We start from the raw sequence: 26,980 nt of genomic DNA on the forward strand, positions 1-26,980 counted from the left end.
TGTAATGGTTTGCTTTGACATCAGCAAGGCCTATGATTCCACGCGGAAGTATGGAATACTCCGCGAATTACACCGACATGGACTTCGGGGCCATCTCCCGATTTTCATACACAACTTCCTAGACAAGCGAACTTTCCAAGTTCGATTTAAAACTTCACTGTCGGAACTATTTTTCAAGAAGAAGTAGTTCCCCAGGGCTCTGTACTTAGTGCTACACTCTTTATAATTGCGATAAACACCATTGCTGAACAACTTCCAAACACTATCGATAAGGCACTGTTCGTAGATGACCTTAGTATTTCTTGCCATGTGAAAAACATGAATACGATCGAGACAGTTACAAGGGGCAATAAATAAGATCAGTACATGGGCACAAACCAATGGTTTTCAGCTTTGTTCTCAAAAAACGTTGTGCATCCATTTTTGCCGACAGCGTAAATTGCACCCACACCCGGAACTACAACTGAAGGGACAACCAATAGCAGTTCAACCCAGCATACGATTCTTAGGAATCACCTTAGATCATAAGCTTACATTCCTGGAACATATTAAAAGACTAAGAACATCCTGCCAACAAAAATTAAATATTATCCGGGTTCTCTCAGCAACAAAGTGGGGAGCTGATCGCCTTACCTTATTACAGCTATACAGATCTTTAATAAGATCAAAACTTGACTATGGGGCACCAGTGTATAGCTCAGCAAGGCCTAGTGTCCTTCACTGGCTTGATCCTCTCCATCATAGTGCAATACGCATTGCTCTAGGAGCATATCGCACGTCTCCAATACATAGTCTATATGCCGAAGCTCACGGACCCCCTCTGTCTATCAGAAGGCAACAACTTATATTACGCTATGCATATAAAATAAGATCTATGCGTGAACACCCAAATTGGGAATTACTTTTCACCCCCCAACACAGCAGGTTATACCATAACCGCCCTACTGCTAACCGACCGTTAGGTATAAGAATGAGACATCTTCTAGAAGAACTTAACCTGAGTTTTGATAATATCTCAAATACCCCTCCACTATTCCTTGCTCCGTGGAGCATTACTCCACCTTTATGTGATAAATCTTAATAAATGGGATAAATCTGCACTACATAAAGAAAATTTTTTGCAATTGTACCTTGCAGTGGTGGAGCAGTTTCCAAACTTTGTTGTAGTTCATACAGATGAGTCAAAGAATGACACCCACGTTGGAATCGCCACAGTTTTCCCGAACATAACATTGGCCTACCAACTGCCACATGGGTTCAGTATATTCTCTGCCGAATTATTGGCAATTCAGGTTGCACTGAAGCATATCGAGACCTCCAATATTGAAAACAGTATAATTTTCTCTGATTCCCTAAGGGCACTTCAAGCCCTGGAAAACACCATGAACATCACCCACCCAGTCGTAAAAGAAATAACAAACTCTTTATATACCTTATCTGAGCTTGGAAGAACCATACATTTCTGTTGGGTCCCTGGACATATGGGAATTCCAGGAAATGAATTAGCGGACAATGCCGCAAAAGCGGCCGACTTACCACCTGATGTACAGTGGAGAGTTCCACATCAAGATTATAGACGAATAATACAGGGAAAATGCATGTACCAGTGGCAATCAACATGGCAAAACCAACTTGAAAATAAGCTTCGAAGTATCAAGCCAAATCTTGAGCAATGGCCTTCAAGCCTCAGTGCAATTCGACAACAGGAGGTAATACTAGCTCGTCTCCGTATAGGTCACACTAATATTACTCATGGTTACCTTTTAAGAGGGGAGATTCACCCCCAGTGTGATCACTGTAAAACAGTGCTTTCAGTGAACCATATCCTTGTGGAATGCACAAAATTTGCAAAGAACGCCAGAATCACGTCAATCCAGCCACAACTGAAGAACCACTAACGCTTAGTTCACTTTTGGGCAATAAAACAGATGTCTCAAAGATTTTTACCTTTCTCAAAGCAATCAATATATACCACCTCCTTTAGCTAGTCAACGATCAGTTTCCTGACTCTCGATCCATAAAGAAATAGCATAAATACTAACCTATGTATGGCGCATTATGGCCATAGACGCCCATGCGCCAATAAAATCCCCAAACAAACAAACAAACTACAGAACTGTGTGTTATCCACCTAGTCTTAAATTACACACTCTCACAACTACGTTGCACAGAGAGATATATATTTCATTAGCATAATCCAAGCTAAACAACTGAATACAGTCAGTTCTGCTATAATGCGCATTTTCGCAAAACAAATTTGCTCCAACATGGCTGATATATTAGGGAACAATGTTGGGGAACAATTTTTGCATTGGCTCATGTGCAGTTTCATCTGCAAGTAACACTAAGTGAACTGAATACCCAACACCAAGCTTAATTTGGACACAATGTCTATCACTCAGAGTTTTGTGGGGGTGGTTTGATATGTTTTGTGGCCAAGTTGGGGTCCTTCACCTTCGATCCTGGCGTATGCCGATTCATTCATGATTCTGTAAATGCAAGAATTCATTAAAATTATTTTTGCTGTTTATATATGGTGAGTGTCGTCCTGAAGTTATTCACTTGACCAGATTAAGGTAATCCCTCTTTTATTCTTTTTAAATATCAATACAATGTAGAATTTGAGCCCTGTAGCTCTTTTATGTTAATACAACTCTATAATGAACTATAAATTTCAAACAATTCATATCAATAAAACCAACGCATTGAACTTTACCATAGTTAGGTGTGTGCGTGCGCGTGTGCGTGCTTCACAAGCAGGAGCTTTTCACTTAACATTTCCATTGAATTTGTCTATAGATGGTTATCATTGACACTGATGAAAGCCATATTGGTGATTATTGATCAGATGTAAGGTTTCTAGATAGTTTAGTAGTTGGCAATTAATGAATTTCTCTATTACTTTAGAAAGATTAGAAGTAATCTTTCTAAAGTAATAGAGATCTAATAAAAATAATAATAAAAATCTAATCTTTGCAATGGAAATAATTGGATTGGACAGATTTGTCACAAACATTTTACAAACTGGCTGGATATGAACAAATTTATAAGCAGAGGGAAACATGCCAATGGAAGAAGAAAGTATAAAAAGGCATCAGAGGATAGGAGTAAGCTCAGGAGCACAGGTTTTTAGAACATGTGGAGAAAAAACATCAGGACCAGCAAAGCTTGCCTGGCATAAAGATTGCTAATATCATCAATATAAGAATTAGAAGAAAAGTTGGTGGTTGCAGATCAGCTTTATCTTTAGCTTAGGTGGCAGTAGAACTATTGGGTTTTAACAGAGGTTGGGAGTAGAGATGGACAGATTTTACAGCCAATAGCTTTGCAAGAGGGCAGAATGCTTAACTACCATTTGGACAAGAAGCAAGTTTTCTACTCTTAGCCTATACAAAATCTAAATGTACCCCTGGAGACTTGGATGCAAGCCAGATGTGATATGCAACCTTCTTATCTTGAAGAGGCGTAGCACATTTATTGGAAAACCAGGGTTTAGATGAAGGAAATTTCGGTTGGTCACTCACACACTAGTCAGACTTTTGTGGATTTATTGGATGATTGTTTTCTGCAGCAGCATGTTCGAGAGGCAACCAGAGAAAGTAATACTCTTGATCTGGTTATCAGCAGTGATCATTTGTGTATTAAGAATTTGAAGATAAAGGAACCACTACATGGCAGTGATCACAGTGTACTGATGTGGGATTTCCTTAAAGATTTAATTACCATCACGAGTAAAGGAAAGGGTTTTTGCTTCCGTAAAGGTGAGTACAGTGGTCTCCGACAGTTTTTAAATTCTGTACAGTGGAATAAACTGGCGATGTTACCAACAGTAAATTCTAAGTGGGAAGCATTCAAGGAATTAATCGTGGATGCTACTAAATGTTTCATACCTATTAAGAAATATTGTTCGAGGTTTAGACCTAAATGGTTATCTAATGAACTAATGAGACTCGTAACAGAGAAGAAAAATGCATGGGATGCATATAAATTATCAAGTGACTCAGAAGCCTATGGCAGATATAAGCTAGTCTGTAATCAGGTCACAAAGGAGGTTAGGCAGGCAAAGGCAGATTACGAGAAATCCTTGGCAAAAGATGCTAAGAAAAACAGCAAGGATTTCTTTACTTATATAAACTCTAAAAGGAAGGGGATGAATCTGATTGGTCCACTTGACATTGATGGTTCGACTGTTGATGATCCTGCTCACATAGCAAACAAACTGAATGAGTATTTTGCATCTATATTCACACATGAGGAATTATTAAGGTTTGAAAATGGCAGAAGGTTATCAAATTGGTGCAGAATACTCAATGGTTTTGTAATAACTGAAAGCAAAGTGGAGGAGAAATTGTTGAAGTTAAACATAAGAAAAGCACCTGGGGTGGATGTGATCTATCCAGTTATATTAAAGGAGGCGGCAAAGCAACTAAGCAAACCCTTAGCCATAATTATGAGAGCATCCTTGGACTCAGGGGAGGTTCCCACGGACTGGAGACGTGCAAATGTATCCCCAATTCACAAAGGGGGATCGAAGGGTGACACGAGTAATTACAGACCAGTTAGTTTAACTTCTGTTCCGGGTAAAATAATGGAGTCACTGGTTAAAGATGCATTGCAGGATCATCTAGACAAGACTGCAGCAATAATTCAGACGCAGCATGGGTTTGTTAAGGGAAAGTCTTGTCTGACAAATTTGGTAGGATATTATGATGTGGTTACAAAGGAACTGGATGCAAAAAATAATTTTGATATCATATATTTGGATTTCAGGAAAACCTTTGACACCGTTGTGCATGGAAGACTATACAAATTATATTAAGTTCTGTACAAATGGAAGCAGAATGGTATTAAGGGTAAGTTGCTACAATGGATAAAAGGATGGTCAAGTGGGAGAAGACAGAGGGTGGTAATCAATGGGTGCTGCTCTTCGTGGACTAATGTTATTAGTGGAGTCCCACAGGGTTCAGTGTTAGGTCCACTGTTGTTTTGTATATTTATCAATGATATTGATGAAGGTATATCAGACTTAATGTCGAAGTTTGCAGATGATACAAAGGTTGGCAGGGTTGTTAATGACAGTAATGGCAGTGTGCTACTGCAATAGTATCTAGAAAATTTGGGAAGATGGGCTGAGAAGTGGCAACTGAAGTTTAACATTGACAAATGCAAAGTACTGCATATGTAGAAGTAACCATAGAGGAACATACCAACTGTGTGATACTACAGTTTAGGTGGTAGAAAATGAAAAAAACCTGGGAGTAATTTTGCAGTCAGATATGAAGTTTTCTGAGCAATGCGGACAGCCTGCCAGGGCAGGTCATGGGGTTTTGTCAATGATATATAGGAATTTTGCTGGCAGGGAGAAGGAGGTGATTGTCCCTCTGTATAAGGCAATGGTCAGGCCATGCCTTGAGTACTGCGTACAGGTCTGGAGGCCTCATTTTAAGAAGGATGTAGATTTACTTGAGCGTGTACAGAGAAGGGCAACAAGATTGGTGAGGGGAATGAAGGGATCCTCTTACCAAGAGAGGCTTAAGGTCTGCAAATTGCAGTGGCTGGAGCCTAGGCACCTGCGTGGTGATCTGATTGAGTTGTATAAGGCCTTGAATGGGCTGAGCACGCTGAATTCTGATGGGATCCTTCCACTTGTTCAGATTACGAACCTAAGGGGGCATAAATTCAAATTAAGAAAAGACAGATGTAGAATAGATGTGCGGAAATTTGCCGTTAGCCAGCGGGTGGTTAATTGCTGGAACAAACTTCCATCTGTCGTTGTGGAAGTTGATAGGTTGAATAAATTTAAGGAGGAACTGGACAGGCATTTGGGGGAATGGTGTGATGATTTTTTTTTTTGTCTGATGCTGCATAAGCTCATACACTTGCTTTCTTGCATCACATGCCATTACTACTATTGCATGATTTTAAAGTGGAGCATGGAATAAAGGATTTCATCCCTACAAGAATAAATTCACAATCTGAGCAAACATTGACATCAGCAGATTAATCAACAAAGGAAAAGAAGAATAGAAATCTTACTGATCATTTCATTTTGCAGTATTGTAATGCTAAATAGCACGAAGCTAAGAATGACTATGAGAGAAAGGCTCCATTGGAGAAGAGACCATTACTAGGTTGTGCCCTGAAGTGACTAGATGGCCACTCACTTTGACCTTGAACTTAGAAAGGGTTCTTCATGAGAAAAAGATTGAGCATTGACTGTGTGGTTAGGATTTTCCGTTATTCTGTTAAGTAAATGCACAATGTGTGTAAGGTCAGTAGTAATTGCAAAAGCCTCAGCATCTTGAACAGCCGTGTCTATATGACTAGAAAACAGAAGCTAGTTAGAGTTGTGAACATTTAAATTACCTCACTGTTAGGAAAGTTTAATTGAATAAAGTCAAGTTTCAATGAAAGGAAGCCAAAAATTTAAGTTATTAGCGGGTTTTGGAGAACAATAGAGGATAGATGGATATGGTAGAATACTGCACAGTGTTTCCAAAACTTTTTGACAGCTCCGTAGCCAGGTGTGCAGGAGCAGCAGTGCATAGCACACGCTTCTTGATTAGACTTGGGTTCGAGCCCGTGACTACCAAATACGGAGGATGTAGAAAGGTCAGGGTACGGCCACTGCATATCCCTGGAGCAATATGGTCTTAGTTGCTAATGCTCCTTAAAAAAAAAAAAAAAAAAAACCCCAAACCAAACCAAAACTTTTTTGCTCGTTGGCCACGGATCTTCACATCCTAGCTCACTTAAATATGGAGTGTTCAGCCAACAGGTATTGAAAATTAAAAATTTATATCTGAGAACTGATTTATTATATGTTTAAAATCTACCTTTTTCAGAATGACACAAAAAATAACTCAATAATAAACTGTCACCATTTCAGTATACAATCAGTCATACATCATAGGCTACTAGTATAAAGAATGGTGTTGTTTTCTCGTCTCACAAAGTCCTTTAAAGTTGGGAGTGAGTGTAGACAACTGAATTTGCATGTCAGGTGCAGCCTTCAGTCTGTAGTGATATTTAGATTTAGATTTAAAAAAATAAATAAAATTCAAAGTAGTCATTGCAAAAATTATCCATTGATCCCCTGGGAACTGTTTGTGAATCCCTTGGGATCTGTAAAGCTTAGTTTGGGAACCACTGGGGTAGCGAGATTTTAAGCCAGAGAAGATTGAAAAGAGGAGATTCCAAGTTGGCAAGTACAGGGAATATCAGAGCAGACCGATAATTGTGATTCTTTAAGAAGTTAGTGGCACGTGGCAGACTTTGTGTTAAAGGATTGTTTGAATAGACTTGCTTCAGTTGCTGTGGAAGTGGGTGTGTGGGTAGTTTGGCTAAATTTGTTCAAGAACTAAGAAATCAATTGGAGGCAGTTGACAGGTGATTTGGGAATTTTTTTTTTTTTTAGCGAATACTGTATAAGCTTGCTTCCTTGCATAATTTGCCACTTCTAAAATTTAGTATTACTAATAGTAATACTAAATTTTAATTTAATTTATCTATTTTATTTTTGTTTATTATTATTAGTTTTGTTTTTAAAATGATGTTTAAAATATTAAAATTTATATTACTTTATAATGCTAAGTTTTTTAGCATATTATATAATATCTGGCAATTGAGTAGTGAACTAATTGAACAAATGTGTTGGGTACATTCCATTAAATTTCTAACTTTTATGTATTTAGTGGCCAATGGTGGGTTCTGGCACACATTATTTAGTTTATGACGAAGATAAGCTGGTTTTGTAGTTAAAATTATTTCATAATTTTACATAAACTGTAACTCATCTGTATGGCCGGGGGTGCCATCAAACAATGTTTGTTTGATAGCCCACACATCTCATAGTACAGTGGTACCTTGGGGCCGACCAGGCTAGCCGGGTGGGTAAAGTGCCTGCCTGGCAACCCAAAGGTCGCGGGTTCGATTCCTGCCTCGGGCTTGGATCAAAGTACCTCAAAAACCTTGGGAGGTGCATTATGGCCACAGAAGCCTATGCGCCAACAACTATAAAAAAAAAAAAAAAAAAAAGGTACCTTGGTTTGCGAGCATAATCGTTCCGGAAACGTGCTTCTAATCCAAAGCACTCGTATATCAAAGCGAATTTCCCCATAAGAAATAATGGAAACCCAGATGATTTGTTCCAAAACTCAAAAATATTCATATACTGTAAAAATGATTAAAACAAAATACATACATACCTTTTTATATTTTTAATATTTAAATTTAATATACATAAAGCAATGAATTTATTAATTATTGGGTAGGACGACTTTCACTGTCACTAACGGAATCACTGCTATCTGTTGACTTTTTCTTTTTGTGCGACTTTAACAAGGAACTTATCCAACGACACTTGCTTTTGCCTCCTTTTAAGGATTTCACGGAAATATGACGTTGCATTGTCATTAAACAGATTCATCACTCACATTGCCACAGCTGTATTCGGGTGGTGCTTTTCTACAAAATTTTGCACCGATTCCCGCATTTTACACACCTCCCTAATCTCATTTGAAGAGAGGGATGTCTCCATTTTTTTCTCCTCCTCCTCAGACGAGATCGCTTCCATAACCTCTTGCTCGCGATGCAGATCCATCAGTTCGTCGTTTGTAAGCTCCTGGCCATGTTCCTCCACCAGCTCTTGAATGTCGTCCTTATTCACCTCCAGTCCCATGGTCGTCCCCAGGGACACAATTTCATCGACAACTGGCAGCTCCTCTTCATGAGCAAACCCCTCAACGCAATCAGATCACAGTTTTCTCAAGCAGAATTGAGGGTTCTCTTGGTGACCCCATCCCATGCTTTATCGATGATCTTGAGGCAGTTTACGATGTGGAAATGATTTTTCCAAAATTCTCGGAGGGTAAGGTTAGTTCCTTCGGTTACCTCGAAGCATCACTGAAATAGTGCCTTGATGTAAAGCTTTTTGAAGTTCGAAATGACCTGCTGATCCATGGGCTGGAGTAATGGAGTAGTTTTGGGAGGAAGGGACTTGACCTTAATGAACTTGAATTCTTCCAGTAAGTCGTTCTCAAGGCCTGGAGGATGAGCAGGAGCATTATCCATAACCAGCAAGACTTTGAGTGGCAGTTTTTTTTTCTAAAAGGTATTTCTTCACTGCAGTACCGAATACCTCGTTGATCCACTCAACGAACAAGATATGAGTGACCCAAGCCTTGCTGTTGGACCTCCACATAAACGTTTAATTGGCTCTTCTGCACTTTTCATTTCTTGAAGGCTCGTGGATTCTCAGAATGATAAACGAGCAGGGGCTTGACTTTGAAATCACCGCTTGCATTAGCACACAGCAAGAGAGTAAGACGGTCTTTCATGGACTTGTGACCGAGCATTGCATTCTCTTCTGCTGTAATGTAGGTCCTCTTTGGCATCTTTTTTCCAAAAAAGCCCCATCTCATCGCAATTAAAAACTTGCTGCGGCAGGTAACACTCGGAAACCATGAGCTTCTGGAACTCCGCAACGAACGCCTCAGCTGCCTTAGCGTCCGAACTCACAGCCTCTCTGTGCCTCACAGCACTATGGATGCCACTTCTCTTAAAGCTATCAAACCATCCTCTGCTGGCGTTGAAGCCTGCTTCGTTTTCTCTAGATGTACCTGGCAGTTTACATACGAGGTCGGCGTACAAGGCCTTTCCCTTCTCACAGATCAAGTTCTCGGTCACAGTATCACCTGCTAGTTGCTTCTCGTTTATCCACACCAAAGCAACTTTTCTGCATCTTCCAGAATACATGGCCGTTGCTTTGATATTCTCGTGACTCCTTTTGCTACATCTCGTCCCCTTAGTTCTTCTTTCTTCTTTAATATTGTGCAAATCGTTGACGTAGACTTATAAAATCTTGCGATGGCGGCCACTTTCATACCTTGTTCGGGCTTCCCGATGATTTCCTTCTTAATTTCTACCGTAATCATCTCCTACTTCTTACCACCTTCCTTTTCAACCCTTTTTTTCATTGGAGCAATTTTTGTAGTGTACATTTAATAAAGAACAGTCACTACATTCAAACACAAAATAAAAAAATGCTTTACGCACATACAGTCACAACGCTAGCACGAATGTTCAGTACAATGTTGACTGTATACGAATGAGGTATGCTGACGAATGTATACGAATGAGCATGCAGGACGATTACCCAATCAGCATGTGATCACATGACGCTCAGCAGACAATTTTTAGGGAATATAGCACAATTACAAAACGAGGAGGTACGCTTGATACACATAAACAAAGCTGCGCGCGTGTAGCAACTGAATAAACAACACTGTAAAGGCAGAGATACATTATTAACACCTCACATTTTACTAAAGCACATTTCTAGGGGTTACTACCATAAAACAATAAAAACAATTTCCAGTTGCATTTCTGCTAGTGGAATCTGTTATAAACTGGTAGTAAACTCGATCTAATTGCATTTGCGATTATACCGATAGCTGGAATTGTGTCGATTTTTACGTTATTATGGTGAAATGTGTTTCCCCTTCACTGATATAAAAAACATAAATACATTTTCAGAATCTTCTCTTCATTCCTATTGTGTTGCGTTCGGTTGATGTGATTCTGCGTTCGACTGCCATTCCTTGTAAACACAAAGGCGAATCGTGCGTAAGTGAATTCGATTCGTGTTATATACAACATCGTTCCCCTATTTATAAATCGTGTATGATCGAATTCGTGTAGTGTAAACACATGTTATACGAGGACTGACTGTACTCGTATTGCAAGACCTCGCTCGTTTATCAAGTTAAAATTTATTAAAAATTTTTGCTCGTCTTACAAAACACTCTCAGACCAAATTACTCACAATCCAAGGTACCACTGTACTTGTGATGTTCTGTTTTGAAGTAAGAAGGGTGCTTTTGCCACATCTTTGTATTTTTTATCCAGGTTTTGGTTCTAGAGAGTTCGCTTTGGTTTTTTAACACTGAAAAAAATTTGATTTTAAGGCAGTCAGGAAATTTTTTTTTTTTTTGCATAACCATAACTGTTTTCAGTGCCATCTTGACACAGCGTGTGTCAGCAAAAAGAATAGATTTTAAAGTTTCCCATTTTCAGCGATTTCTAACTATTCAATGTAGTAAGTAACATATGCCATTGAGTTCTGCTGCTCTCCCCTCACCCACCCAGTTGACTTATTTAGAGAATTAAAATCATAAAATAACTTCATCAGTTAATCATAAGTATAAATTTCAGATGTTATTCAAATATTGGAAAAAAAAAAAACAGTTTATATATTTAAGACTAATCTCTTAGAATTTAGCAATATTGAGATATCTATATTAATATCCTTTACTTGCTATCCCTGTAACATGTATATTATAGGGACAGGTCTAATTTTAAACATCTTGCTTATCTTGTACAAGAATAATTTAAATTATAATGAGTACATTTTTTGGAGGCAAACTGTTATTTTTTATTATTTTTTTACTAGGTTGAGTTAACAAATATACAGAAAAAGTATTATAGAGCTATACTAGAACGAAACTTTTCATTCTTAACCAAAGGTGGTAGTTGTTCAAATATGCCAAATTTGATGAATACTATGATGGAATTGAGGAAGTGCTGCATTCACCCTTTTTTAATAACCGGTAAGTTGATAATACAGAAAGTATTTGTATATCTAAATGGATGAATGGGTGTGGACCAATCAATGCCTTGTCTGTAGTTTTTTATAAATTTTGTTCCCATTGAGTCTCTCTCTCCTCACCTCTGTCCTCCTCCTCTTTCCCCTTCTCTTTTAATTTGATTTGCTTAAGTGGTGGTATGGTTATTTGCTTTCATAGAAGTAATAAATAACAGAAGGGTATAAGCTGATAGAAACTGCTTTTCTAAAACTCAACTGTTTGCCTCCTTTTTTGTGAAGATCAGCTTTTTGCAATCTCCCCTCCCCATTTTTTCCATCGATAAATGCCCATTCTTAAAGTAAAGGTAAACTGCAGCCATACAATCCACTACAGGATGGAAGCCTCCTCAACAATTCATGTTAAGGGAAATGAACCATAATCAGCCATGCTGGTCCAGTGCCGGTTGGCAAATCAACCATATTTAGCAGTCAGGGGCTTGAATCCCGGTCTACTCAAAGGGCATGTACCTGGACTCTTGTTCCTGACCACTCAGTTACGGAGGCTGTTAAAGGTAAACTGCAGCCATTATCAATCCACTGTAGGATGGAAGTCTCCTGAACGATTCATGTTGAGGGAATCCAAATGCAAATGTTTGGGAAATCAAAAGTCAGAGCTGTGGAGCTTGTCTAGAAGGCCTTTTTTGCAAAATGCAATCAAAAGCGTTATGAGGGTTGATAGAAATCGTTTCTTAGCACTTTTTTGTGGAATTTCTCAAATGACCAATAACATGAGCCAAGGGCACTTTACCAGTGGATTGACAATAATGTAATCAGTATTGGCAATTATTTAACTCATGGAAGATTTAAAGGTAGTGTAAGAGTTGACAGTCACTTTATTTCTGCATTGTTTTGGAAGAAGGGTATGTAAATGCATTGGGGACTGTATTTTAAAGCAATGCATGTGTCATGTTTCGTAATTTACTGGATATGAGCAAGTTTTGTGGAAGCAAAATGTTGGTGAAATAACAAATAGTAAAAAAAAAAAAAAAAAAAATAACGTGAAACAGAAGTTATGCTTAGAGAATGAGTTTTATATCGAATGAGTTTTAAAATTAAGAAATGTTCCTCAGTATCTGGATGCTTGTTAGCATCAGAATTGTTTAGGTCATTTGACTTTCTGTTTAAAACAGGAAACTCATTGAATGAAGTGTTTTTATAATGATTCAAAGAAGTTTAGCGACATCATTAATGCAAACCTTAGTAGAAATGTGAGATAATAATAAGAAAGCTTTGTGTAGCATTAGCATTAGTAGAGGCATATGATGCAAGAAAGCAAGCTTATTCAGCATCAGCCAAAAAAAAACAAAAAACACAACCACTACTCCCATTTCACCCCTCCGTTCGTTCGAAATACCTGTCCAGCTGAGCCTTAAATTTGTTTAGGCTATCAACTTCAACAACAAGTGATGGAAGTCTATTCCACAAACCAACTGCCCGCTGGCTAAAGGCAAATTTCCGCACATCTATCCGACATCCGTCCTTCCTCACTTTGAATTTATGCCCTCTCAGGTGATTATTCTGAGCAAGAGGAAGAATCCCATCGGCATTGAGCATGCTCAAGCCATTCAAAGCCTTATATACCTCTATCAGATCATCTCGCCGATGCCTAGTCTCCAGACTCTGTAATTAGCAAAACTTAAGCCTTTCTTCGTAAGAGCAACACTTTGTTCCATTCACTAATCTTATTGCCCTTCTCTGTACTCTTTCCAGCAGCTCTACATCCTTCTTGAAATGAGGCCTCGAGACCTGTATACAATACTCAAGGTGTGGCCTGACCAATGCCTTATACAAGGGAATAATCACATCCCTATCCCTGCTAGAAAAATTTCCTGTATATCATTGACAAGACACCATGAGCTACTCTTGCAGCTCGTCTGCACTGCTCAGAGAACTTCATATCTGCCTGCACAATTACCCCCAGGTCCTTTTCATTCTCTACCACTGTCAGCGTAGTACCACAGAGTTGATACGTTGAGCTGGGGTTACTGTTTCCCATATGTAGTACTTTACATTTGTTTCATTTGCCACCTCTCAGCCCATCTGCTCAACCTTTCCAGATCCTGTTGCAGCAGCATAGCATCAGTAGTGTCCTTAACAACCCTGCCAACCTTTGTATCGTCTACAAACTTGGACATTAAGCTTGATATACCATCATCAATATCATTTATAAATACAGAAAACAACGATGGACCCAACACTGAACCCTGAGGAACTCCACTAATAACATTAGTCCACGTTGAGCAGTGTCCATTGATTACCACTCTCTGTCTTCTGCCACTCAACCATCCCTTTATCCATAGCAGCAATTTACCTCCAATGCCACACTGCTCCAATTTGTGCAGCAGTCTTCCATGTGCAACAGTATCAAAAGCCTTTCTAAGATCCAAATATATAATGTATATTGGGATGGAACAGAAAGTTCAGTAATTATCCTTTTCACAAGCACATGTGTATGTGTGTGATTCGAGATTCTTTTAAAGTATGTCACAAATCTTTCAGTAAATTCTGCCATCTCTTATCTTTGTTTCTGAGTAATAGTAGACACAATTCATCATGGATGGCAGTATAAAATGTGGGTTTTGTGATATTGGCTTAGAAAAATTGAAATTCTCTGTAGTTCAGAGAAGATATGATTACATCAAAATAGAATGGAGATTTTGCAATTTTTTCATTTTTAATTCTGATCTGATTTTTAAAATTGTTTTACTATAATGAGCCAAAATAATAAATTAATATTTAAAAGCAGTCTGAGTTATGAGAATATCAAAATAAAATTGATCTACGAATGGTATGTTGCTGACATAGTGCTTATAAACTCACTTGTTAAATAGTTAAGAGGTTGAAGTATGAAGTACTGATGGAGGGAAGTACTCTCACTTCTAGGCAAGACACCAGGAGGCTTGACTACCATTTATAAAAGCAGCAAGTTTCCTATTCTCAGTCTTTTTTAATATCAAGTTTGAATTTATTAATAAGTTTTGTTCAACTGAAAGCTTTATTGTTTAGAACAGCCTTTTGCACATTTATTAGAAAACTTTGGTTTAACAAGGATGAGGGTAGGGTATGGGGTGAAGCGAGGAATAAAAGGTTTTGCCCATGCCAGTGATATTATCCTATAAGGATAATTTCATTCACATGGTCAGACCAGTTATTAGCATGTGAAAATTTAAGAGTATTGAAACCCAGAAAAAGAGTAATATAAATGCATTCTGCATTTCTGTTCGTTTTTTCTGGGTTTGCCTTCTTTTAATGTGAGCGGCACAACCCTGAGGCCACAGGACAGATGCTCTATTGCCATGGTCTTCAAAATGGTTGTGTGAGATGATCCATGGAGTGTGCAAGATAATCTGCAATAAATAACTATTTATAAATTATGAAAACTTAAGTTTTTCAAAACGTAATTGAAAATAAAAATTATAAATAAATATTTTTTTAATACTTCAATGTTTTGTTTGATCACACGGTTTATTTGATAATGCCGGCAATCAAGCAAATTCAAGTACATCCATTTTGTACTTGAACTTCAATTTAATTTTGTCATGTATTTTTTTTTTTATTTGTGATCTTTTAAAATTATATGTGATTTTAGATATACTACTTTCCATGTAAATGATTTATAAATTAAAAATATATTAAACTTATTATGTTTAATTTTTTATTCCAGGGTGCATGCTAGTCCTTTTGAGTAAAATAAGAGTGTGCAACCAAAAACGTTTAGAGACCATTGCTCTATTGCAATAAATTGTAATATGCGTCTTTTATATGACATTTTAGTACAATTAATATTTACAGTATAGATGTGTTATTGGTTGAAAAGATTAAGTCTTATGAAAAGGTTGTAAGATTTTTATTAATAGTGGATGCTTCAGCAGATATCTGTCAGAATCACTACATTTAGAAAACCGAAGTGGGTGGTTGGGTTTCAGTTTTCTAGTCGTAGCCCATCTTAGGAAAATTGCTCCTATGTTTACTGAAATCGTCTCCAATGTGATTATTTATTTATTATTGTTTTTTCCAAGGTGTTGGGAAGGCACCTTCTTATAGACATTTATTGTATAATGAGAGGAGGTAATTCAAGCAGAAGGCAGCAACTTTCTTTAAAATCTCAACCTCTACCAAGTCTGCCCAGGGTAGATGATTGTCTGTACAGATATCTCTTTGTTCATGGGCGAGAAGGTGATTTTCATTATGGAACAGTGCACAGAGGATCTTAGTCTAGGTCTTGGTGCCATTGGGAGTAAGTGTAATGTTGAGGATTCCCTCAGGGAGCTTATCAGCGATGATAAAATATCCCCAGAAGTAAGCATATCCAGTTGTTGAGACCACTGTGTGCCACGAATTATGCTTCCATACCCTAATGAGTTTAGTGTAGCTGTTGCGATGCCATTTGTAGACCTCCCATAGAACATAATTTCCAGCTGGTAGAGAAATCCTTGCACATTGTCAATCCTTTTATCTGTATAGACTGTCCTATATGGTTGTTCCAGGGCAGAACACCACTGGGTACCATTCACATGTGGTTTCTGTTTCTTGAGTGAAGAGTCAGAGGCTTGAAGTCAGAAGGGTAATCCTAGTAAGAAATTGTTGACATTGAAAGGTGCTGAGGTGTTTGTTGGACTTGTTGTTACCTTTAGGGAGTAAAGTTTCAATGGCTGAGGTGAATTAATTCCACAGGGTGGTTCTGCTATTGAAGCTGAGGATGTTTCAAAAGGTTGGAGGACCTGGATCCACAGACTGACCCAGTAAGAAAGTGATGACCATGCAGTCAGATGTGGTCCAGGCATCATGGACAGTCTAGCCTTTGGGAGTATTGGGAGATGGATCTAGTGGTTATTGTAACACTGATGGTGCTTTCCCAAAGTGTGCTGGAAAATGTGGAAAAATTTCCCAGCTGGTTAAGTACATCAGTTTGTGACATGTAGAGGAAGTCCTCGAGCAGTTGCTCACAGTGGGAGCTGATCCTATCTTGAGTGGAACTATGTCACGTGTAGAGTGACAGTTGCTGTCGATGCAGACTAGCATCTTGGCTGGCGAGAGCAAAGCCTGGGCAGACTGCAGGTATTGGATAGCATTTTCTATATCCTCATTGGGTCTAGCATATAGGGAAACAAGATGCTGTGTCCCAAGTTCAGAGGAAATTTGAATGCAGGCACTTTTGGGAGTACAGCATGAGTTGATTTTCGTAACTGTGAGCTGGTTGTTCCCGACAGTGAGCATGTCCCATGGGGTATCATTTACACATACAATAACCCTTTAGCTTCTCCAGCACCGACTGGGCCAGCCAGGTGGGTAAAGTGCCTGCTTGGCAACCCAAAGGTCGCGGGTTCGAATCCCGCCTCGGGCTTGGATTAGAGTAAAAATGCAAAAACTTTGGGAGGTGCATTATGGCCACAGAAGTTGAAGTGCCAACAACTAACAAAAAAAAAAAAAAAAAAAAAAAAGCAAGCTTCTCGGGCAGCCTGTGAATATCTATCTCTTTTGCAATAAGTTTGAGTAGCAGAGGCATATGATGCAAGAAAGGAAGCTTATATGGTATCAGCCGAACAAAAAAAAACTTCCCGCGTTTCACTCATCCATCTGCTAGAAACAGTTCAGTAACAGCTGCTGAGTGCTGTGAGTTGACTTGTAGGAAGCAGACACATGATCTGTGTCTTGTTTATGACCATAATTAAAAGTTCCTTGGTGAGATACTTTTTGTGAATATCTATCTCTTTGAATATCTATCTCTTTTGCAATAAGTTTGAGTAGCAGAGGCATATGATGCAAGAAAGGAAGCTTATATGGTATCAGCCGAACAAAAAAAAACTTCCCGCGTTTCACTCATTCCATCTGCTAGAAACAGTTCAGTAACAGCTGCTGAGTGCTGTGAGTTGACTTGTAGGAAGCAGACACATGATCTGTGTCTTGTTTATGACCATAATTAAAAGTTCCTTGGTGAGATACTTTTTGGTTAGGGTTCCTAGAGATTATGCTGGTAGATTAAGGTTTAAGTTCTGCAAATTGCAGCATGTGGAGACTAGGCATCTGCGAGGTGAATAAGGCCTTGAATTTTGCTCTTTGTAATTTTGCTCAGTTTACAAACTTGAGGAGGCATAAACTCAAATTGAGGAAAGACAGCTTTAGAATAGATGTGCAGGAATTTGCCATTAGCCAGTGACTAGTTGATGGCTGGAACAAACCTCCATCTGTTGATGTGGAATTTGTTAGCTTAAATAAATTCAAGGAAGAAGTTGAAAAACTTTTGGAGCAAATGGATGGGTGAAATGGGAAGTTTTTTTTTTGTTTTTTGACTGAAACCATATAAGCTTGCTTTCTTGCATCAAATACTTGTGCTATTGCTAATTAATTTTCATCTGGGGGTTCCTTTTGGGCTTTAGGTAGACAGGGCAGGAAGGTTCTCTGACGGAATGAGCCAAGTCAAGCCTGGCTAATTTACAATTTGAATGTAGTGGCTCTTTATTTTTGTTGGGGCATTCCTGGAACTCGGTCTTTCTGCATGCAGTGCTCACAGGTTGTATCTTTCTGCACACAGGTTGGTGAATATACGATCCCACATAAACTATCTTGCACCGTGAAGATGTTCCAAACATTGGAGGCATTTCAAATATCCAGTTGCAAGTGCTGGTAGACTTCGATATGGTTGAATATTTAGGTAAAGTTCCTTGTGAGGTCTTCTCTGATTAGGGTATGCTGGAAGTTATGCTGGTAGATTTCCTCCACGAGGTCTTCAGAGGAGAGTTCCTTATTGACATCAAACAGGACTATGGCAAGCACTTTTTCACCTGCAGCTCAAAGTCCTATGTTTGAGACTTCTGGTTTATTCATAATGTTTGCAGCCTCCTAGTTGCTGTTTCAGTGATTATTCCATGTAGTCTGGTCTTTCTCACACTTTTCATTCTCATATTCTTTATATGAGTCTTGAGTTTATTCATAGCAGTATATCTCATGGCCTCGCATGATTCTAGCTTGTTTTCATCTGTAGGTCTGATGATCACAAGATTAGTTTCTCTGGTAGGTAATTTCTTTACTGTAGCATGAACAGGTTTCTCATGCAGAAGGGTCCTAAGCATTTCAGCATAAGAAAGGGAGTGCTGTTGCATTTGATTACCCTTCCTTCCTTTCTTCCATGAGAATGTCAATTTTAGTCTCCATTTTAGTCCAAGTATGAGGGGTGATCATTTAATCTGCAGACTGGTGCAAGATTTTATGTTTACCACACAAACGTTTCATAACTGCCACTAGCAGCACCCTCCCTGATCACTACTGAGCAGACTCTGTGTGCGCCAATACTTGTCTATCTAGTGTTGCATGAAGGGTTTTTTTTAGCCACGTGTGTCTGACAATCGTTTTGAAGCAAGTATGTCGGACATACAGATTGAGCAGCAATATGAGATTCGTTATTGTGTCAGATGGGGCTTAAATGCATCGGAAACAGTTAGAGATGAAGAAGCGTATAGTATTGGGTGTCTTAGTAGGATGGCCATATTTAAATGGCACAAGCGAGTCAGTGAAGGCCGTGAGTCTGTAGATAACCCAAGACCTGGTTAACCTTCCACCTCGACAACTCCTGACCAAATCGCAAAAAGCCCAGTATATCTTGGATGAAGATAGATGAATTAGACTTCATGAATTAGCTCTTAGAATGTCTATTTCATACGGTAGTTTTTACAGTATTGTGAAAGATCACCTGAAAATGTCAAAAATCCGTGCCTGCTGGATTCCACGCAATTTGACTCCAGAACAAAAACAGTAAGGAGTGGACTTGTGCAAAAAAATGCTTGATCATTTTGAAACAGTCAAAACTCCTTAAATCAAATAGTGACTTGTGATGAAACTTGGATTTTTCACTGTGATCCAGAGACAACAACAGTTGAGTGAGTGGAAGCATTCTGATTCACCAAGATCTAGGAAATTGTGAGCTTTTTGTTTGGCTGACAAACAAATGGTCTTGTGCTTTTTTGACATAAAAGGCATTCTTTTTTACACATTTTGTCATAGTTGAACAGCTGTGCATAAGGAAGCATGTTCTGAGAGTCAAAATTTGCCATGCCATTTGTGAGAAACGTCAAGAACTTTCCGATGTGAAGTGGTTTCTCCATCAAGACAATGCCAGGCCCATGCTGCTAATATTGTGCATTCAGTGATCACTGCCATAAGTGCCGAGGTTCTGCCCCCCCCCCCATTCACCGGACTTAGCCCCGTGTGATTCCTTCACAGTCTTTCGAAAAATAGCCTGCAAGAAACATTTAATGTGTGGATACAACAGTGGCGAAAGTGTGTAAAGTTGATGGAAGAGTATTTAAAGAAAGAGAAATCCATAAAGATTCAGATGATGATAGTTAAGATTAGATCTTCCACCAGTCCACAAATTAAATGATCACCCTTTGTATTAATGATTTTAATTCTAGCTGCATAGGTGATACGATTTGTTGGCTGAGCAACAAAATCCTCCAGCTCCGATCCAGTTTGCATTACCTGGGCTACAGGATGGCCATCAAGAATTTACATCACTGGGGATGGGATGATTCAGTTCCCAAGCGCAGTCTAGTCCTAGTGTGTCATTTAGTTGTGGTAAAAGTATACTTTTCTACCCTTCCAGTTGAATAGAAACTTGATTTGCCCTGTGTATTGCATCCCTCTGTTCGGATTCCACAGACTCAATGCCCCTGTCAGTCATAGTGGGAGGACGACAAGGGTGGTCAGAATTCTAAGGAAATTTAGTAATTAGTTTATAAGATAGAGCTTTGCAGAGCAACATGGGGGGGGTTGAAATGTGACAATTTATTTTTTTTTAATTAAAACATCCAGGCAGTATGCGGAAAACTGAAACAGAAGTGAGTCAGTAACCAAAGTAAACTGTACTGACAATCCAAGCTGTATGCAAGACAGTAAATGGGTTTTTTTTTATGCTTCAGGCAGGACTGACCACAAACCAACCAGTGAACAGGAATAGTGGAGTGTGTGGCTTTGACTGTGGTGAGAGGTTTGACTGATTAGCTATGGTCTTTGTCCTTCAGCAGTTAAAAATAGAATAGCACAGCATGGTGGAAAGTTAAGTGAGTTAAGATCAATCAAAAATGAATAAAAGTAAATTACCTTTTCACTTTTTTTGATAAGCTGATTTAACATCAGGTTCAACTTCACGATGTTAAATATAATGTCTGTTCTTTTGTTATGAACATTGAAGTTTCATTAGAGGACAGGGCTAAGGAACACTGAACTTGCAGTAAGTTGCACACTCCCACTCCTCCTTTAAAGATGGGAACAGAATATCCTCTTCAGGTGGCCACTACTATGGGAATAAGATGACCAGCTATGGTCTTATTATTCCTGGAAATTTTTAGTTCCAGGAATAAGATAGTCCAACTTTCATACACCTTGATGTGGCAAATTTGAAATTAATTTTGAAATCATTTGAAAATGGAAGTGATTAATAGTATCTAATATGTACAATGAGTCATCACTGAATTGGCCACCTACCTGAATACTGTGTTGTGTTACTGTTTGTGTTAATGCTATATTCTTTGTACAACTGTTCCACTAAATCCTATGTGGATAACACTGCTATTTGCCTAGGCATTGATATCTTGAAGTCTGAAGACATCCATACTGTGGAAAGCCATGCTGCCAGCAAGACTTTCCACAGTATGGATGTCTTCAGACTTCAAGATATCAGTAGCAGTTCTGTATATCATAGCCAAATTATGATTATAAATAAGGCATCACAAATCACATAATGCCATTGTAAGTTTAGGCAACATTTCTAATTAAAACAAAGCCCAGACCAGTAAATTGTTCATGTACTACATGCAGGCAAATGAGATTTTGTTTCACATCTCTGTGCTTATCCTGTATTTATTTCAGACAAGTGGTTAAATACTGACTTGTTGGGGATTTTCTGTCTGAATCAAATATTTTACTTACCAACTGTGACATATATTGTGCAACATAGGCCAAAGCTATAACCAGAGAGAGTAATACTCTTGTTTACCTTTGTTACATCCAGTTGGTTTTTTTTGTGCATGTCATCTAAAGATAAATATTACTTATTAGTCTTATTTAGAGCAGCTACTTAAGTCAGTTTAGAAGAACGTCATTTTTGCTGCAACCTAATTCTGTGTTCCATTTTGACATTGACTTGCAGGGCTGGGCTCTGCAAGTCAATGTCAGAATTTTTAATGTTGTCCATAAAGCAGTTTTGTATGATCTTGTTGTACGACATGGAGTTTTGCTGCACTAATGAAAGAGAACATTCCCTTAGTATTTCCACAATGTATGTGATGCACTTTTCTCTAAAATGTTCAAATAAGTCATAGACTTCATTGTTTTGAGTTCTTCTACCACCTCCACCAAACTTCTTAGATAAGATGATACATTCAGATAGAAAGTGATTTCTGGTCAATCCCAACACTCAAATCTGTCCATTGGAACAAAAATATGAAGCAAGATTTGTCTCAGATTTACTCAGCAAGCTCTGCCTCTGTTGTAGAGTCCACGGTTGTTGTTGTTTGGTTTTTAGGAGTATTAGCAACTAAGGCCATATCACTACGGGGATATGCAGTGGTCATTCCCTGACCTTTCCACATCCTCCATATTTGGTGGTCACGGGCTCGAACACCGGTCTAATTAAGAAGCATGTGCTACGCACTACTGCTCCTGCCCACCTGGCTACGGAGGCACCGCCAAAGAGTCCATGGTAATTGGTAACACCATTCAAAACAGTGTCAAGTTGCCGATTGTGATATTGAGGTTATTTGTAGGGATATTAGGATTATTGTGCGGATGGTTCACGTACTAACAGATATTTCCCTGGCCTCTTGGACCTGTTCCATGATGGTTTCTGCGTGATCTCTGAGTGATGCACAAATTATCCCATCTGCTTTCTCTATTAAAAGATTCACTGCAGTTTGTGAAGTCTTCCATATATTTTTTCATTTATATATGTCCTATATACTCCGTCTTGGACCAATCAGCTATGGTGGTATTTTGCAGATCGAGATTATGAGTTGTGACTGGTTGTACAGAAAGATTTACAGGACATGATTTGCAACCTCTATCCAAGTTGGGGATCATGGTGGTTAGAAAGTACTGAATGTTGACATGGGATATTTATTTATTTTCTGCTTCATACAATAAATAAATAACTATCCCATGTTGAAGATTGGTACTTTCTGTCCTCCATGTTGGAGGACAGAAACCTCTGCTAGCCTCTAGCATACTTCTAATATGCCTTGCAGACTAGTGAGAATTATAATCATGTCTGAGACTATACATGTGTGGGATAATTCTACTGTGCACTTCATTTCATGGAGGGGTGTTTCAATACTTGAACACAATGTTTTTTTTTTTTTTTTTATTGATTTTTAAATATAAATTAATTTTTTTGCTAATTTGAAATGTATTACTTTCAAGGAGCTGAAGAACAGATAGTTAGTGATTTTAAAACCCAACATGGTGACTGTTTGGAAGCTTCCTTAAATGCATTGATTCAAGCCTCAGGGAAACTTGTTTTGATTGATAAATTGCTTCCCAGACTTCGAGTTGATGGCCACAGAGTGCTAGTGTTTTCTCAGATGGTACGTTGTTTGGATATCCTAGAAGATTACATGGTCCACAAAAGGTAAGGTATATTTTATTCATTGTCATTTACTTCTTGAATTTAATTTAAATGTGTAGCATTCACATACTTAACTTTATCATCTGCTTTCATATTTGGTCTTTTGTTTAAAATTTCTTTTTAGTATAATTTGTGTAATTTCCATTAGGCTGCCAAAGAATTCCTATACAGTTTATATTTCACTTTATATTTCTTTCTGTTTTGGGTTTGCTTCAGTGATTAAATGTAAGGACAAATAATTGCCTTATTAAATTTAGTGTTGGTTCCTTGCTAATACCATAAGAATCTAGCCATACTTTGAATGTTTACTGTTGCTGCAATCCATCAGGAGTGCCAAAGAGGAGCTCACTGATTCAGCGACGAACTTTTGAAATTCCTTATTTACACATTGCCTGTGTGATTCCAAACACACAGGCAATGTGAAAGTTGCTCCAAGGGACCTACCTACCCCAAGGTCCGAGTGGTGGCTAAGGCAGATTATGACACCATCTGGCGCCACTCACGGGAACTAGTGGTGCAAGATAAAATCACTCGCATTCAGGCCTTAGGCAGAGGGTTCGTTTCGAAAAATCAGAGACGGTCTCCCAAGAGAGTGGTGCCGTACCCCGTATGGTTGCCACAAGAGAAGGGCAAGACCATCCAGCCCCACTAACTGAAAGTGCTTCCTGCACAACTGTGCTAGTGACCACCCAGGAAGAGAGAAATCACTAACGCATGAAGTGGAGCATCGAAATGAATACGTGCATCATGCAAGCATACTACAAAATAACGAAGCTGGAGACCGACATGACAACTTACAGGGCGAGACTACATACCAAGTGGCTGGAACAATTCCCGGATATTCAGGTCACCGAACAGCGAATAGTGGACCAGAGAAGGACCATTGTCACGAAGAACCTAATAGCCCCTGGAATCTTGGAAAGAATCAAGCAGGATGTGAGCGATCAACTATAAAGGCTAAAGAATATGGAACCAGAAGAGGAAGAACATACCACCGCTGAACCAGAGGCAGAAGAGCAAGAGGAAATACAACCCGCAGCAGCTGAAGTGGAAACAGACGAGGTCATGATATCCAGAATAGAGGATGAGTGGAAGAAGGCCCTAACAGATTTCGAAGGAATAGACCATGAAGACTCACGTGATACTGAAGCAGAGACCGAATAGAACCTTGTGGAGAGTCACAGACCACCTGAATCGGCACATAATACCTCATTACCTTGACAGCAATGGTGCAACACTGGAGGCCATCCGCACAGGTGTGTATTGTGCTGCGGTAGCAGCCACAAGGATTAATGGAAGAGAAGCAAGAGACCAGCAGCGGAAGAACTGTAAACAGAAGGAACCACCAGCTTGGGAAGGAAGACTTAGCAGGAAGATAGAAGAATTAAGAGTCAAGATGGGGCAATAGGAGTAAGAAATTAATTGGAAAAGTGAAGAGCATCCTCAAGAAAGACAGCGTCCACAGCAAACATGAGACAAAAAAATCAGAGACTAGGAGAGAACTTGGACACATTGAAGCAGAACCTCCTTGCACTCAGCAAGAGACTATGCCGATACAAAGAGAGCTTCAAGAGGAAAATAAACAACCGAATCTTCGATGAGGACCAAAGAGGTTTCTACAGGAATCTTGGAGAAGGCAGGAAACAAGGGAATGGACCATCCGATAAGAACACGATTGAGGATTTCTGGGGAATCACAATTGTGCAGGGAAGGAAAACATAACAGCCGAACCACCTGGATAGAACTAGAATGCAAGAAAACCAAGGACATACAAGAAATGAGAGGATGGGAGATTTGGGAAGAAGTAAAACAGACGATCAAGAACTCTCACAACTGGCGAATTCCAGGAATAGATAATGTCCACAACTAGTGGTACAAGAAGCTCACTTGCACACACACAAGCACCTGGCAGAGCAGTTCACTCAAATGATAAGGCACCCAGAGACAATCCCGAATTTTCTCACTCAAGGAATCACATATCTGAAGCCTAAAGACGAAGATACAAGAAACACGGCGAAATATAGGCCAATCACCTGCCTTCCAACAATGTGCAAGATCCTGACCAGCTGCTTAACCAGGAAGATAACAGATCACTTGGAGAGCCAGAGCATAATGGCCGAACAGTAGAAAAGATGGAAGCGGCTGAGCAAAGGTTGCAAGGAGCAATTAACCATAGATGCTGCAGTTATGGAGCAAGCATACCAGAAGCGCCACAACATGTACACAGCCTACATCGATTAACGCAAGGCCTTTGACTCCGTGCCTCATAGCTGGCTAATAGAGGGGCGCTAAAAATCTACAAAGTCAATCCGATAGTGACAAACTTCCTAGGAGAAACGATGGCGAAATGGAGTACCATCATACCCAGGCCAATCCCCATCAGGAGAGGAATCTGTCGGGGAGATGCCCTGAAAGATTCCTCTCCTGATCTCCTGAAAGATTTCAGGGAGAGCCCATTGTGGTTCTGTCTAGCACTTAACCCATATCTACCATGCTCAACAGTAGCAAGTACGGATACAACCTCAAAGAAGGAAGGAAAAACCAGTACGCCCTCACCCAACTGATGTATATGGATGACATCAAGCTCTACGCAGGAACTGAGAAGCACCTTGAGTAACTACTCCAGATCACTGAAGAATTCAGCAAGGATATTAGGATGGAATTTGGTATAGACAAATGCAAGACCCACGGATTGCGTCGAGGAAAAGTAGTCAACCGAAACTACCAGCTGCAGAGTAGTAAAGAGATCGAAGCCGTGGCAGAGGGAGAGGCCTACAAATACTTGGGGATGATGCAGGCACAGCAGTTGTAGCACAAGGAAATTAAGGCCTGCCTGACCGTAAAATACGATCAGAGATTCAGAAGCCTGCTGAAAGCAAAGCTGAATGGATAGAATACAGTTAAAGCCAGAAACACCTATGCAGTCTCAGTGCTAACATACTCCTTCTGGGTCATAGATTGGACTAACACCGAGCTGGAGGATATCATGAGAAAGACAAGGACAATGATGACCAAGAGCCGCCAACACCACCCGAGAACTTCCGTGGAGAGACTGACAATTTCCCGGGAAGGAGGTGGAAGGGGCCTGATAGACCTCATTGAGCAACAGAAGACAGCGATAGTTAACCTGAAGTATTACTTCCAGAAACACACAGCAGCACTCCACCAGGCCATAAGGAAGATAGACAAGCAGTATACCCCACTCAACCTAAGCGAGGAGGCCCCCCCTCCAACCAGGAGGTACAAACGAAGCTAGAAAGATGGGCAGAGAAGACACTACAGTGATCTCCATCAGGGTCACATAGATAAAATTGCTTCCAATGCATGGCTCACGAGTGGAACACTCTTCCCCGAGACTGAAGGATTCATGCTCGCCATCCAAGACCAGGTAATCAACACCAGGAACCATAGAAAATACATTGCCAAGGAGCCCGGAGTGTTAGATGATACATGTCGGCAATGCCACCTGGCCTCAGAAACGGCCCAACACATCACCACGGGATGCAAGGTGATGACCCAAACTGACCTGGTAGCCAGGATAATACATCAGAAGCTAGCAAGGAAATACAAGCTGATCGAAGAAAGTGTACCATACTACAAGTACGAACCCCAGGCAGCACTAGAGGTCCCGACCCACGAGCTGTACTGGGACTGCGCCATAATAACAGATAGGAAACGGCTACCTATCTGAGTGACATAGCGGTACCCAACACTGGCAA

At 39.5% G+C, this 26,980-nt stretch overlaps 1 protein-coding gene across 1 annotated transcript in view; it reads left to right on the forward strand.

Moving 5' to 3' along the window:
* The window catches only part of kis (chromodomain helicase DNA binding protein kismet), a 1,089,809-nt gene that overhangs the window by 383,082 nt on the left and 679,747 nt on the right, over positions 1-26,980 (forward strand). The window contains 2 exon segments of the mRNA XM_090383876.1: positions 11,453-11,609; positions 23,057-23,264. Of these exon segments, the coding sequence (XP_090240002.1) occupies positions 11,453-11,609; positions 23,057-23,264 (365 nt within the window).

This window comes from Mastigoproctus giganteus, chromosome 10, assembly GCF_048544385.1.
Source record: "Mastigoproctus giganteus isolate SK-2022 chromosome 10, ASM4854438v1, whole genome shotgun sequence".
Classification (NCBI taxonomy): Eukaryota; Metazoa; Arthropoda; class Arachnida; order Uropygi; family Thelyphonidae; genus Mastigoproctus; species Mastigoproctus giganteus.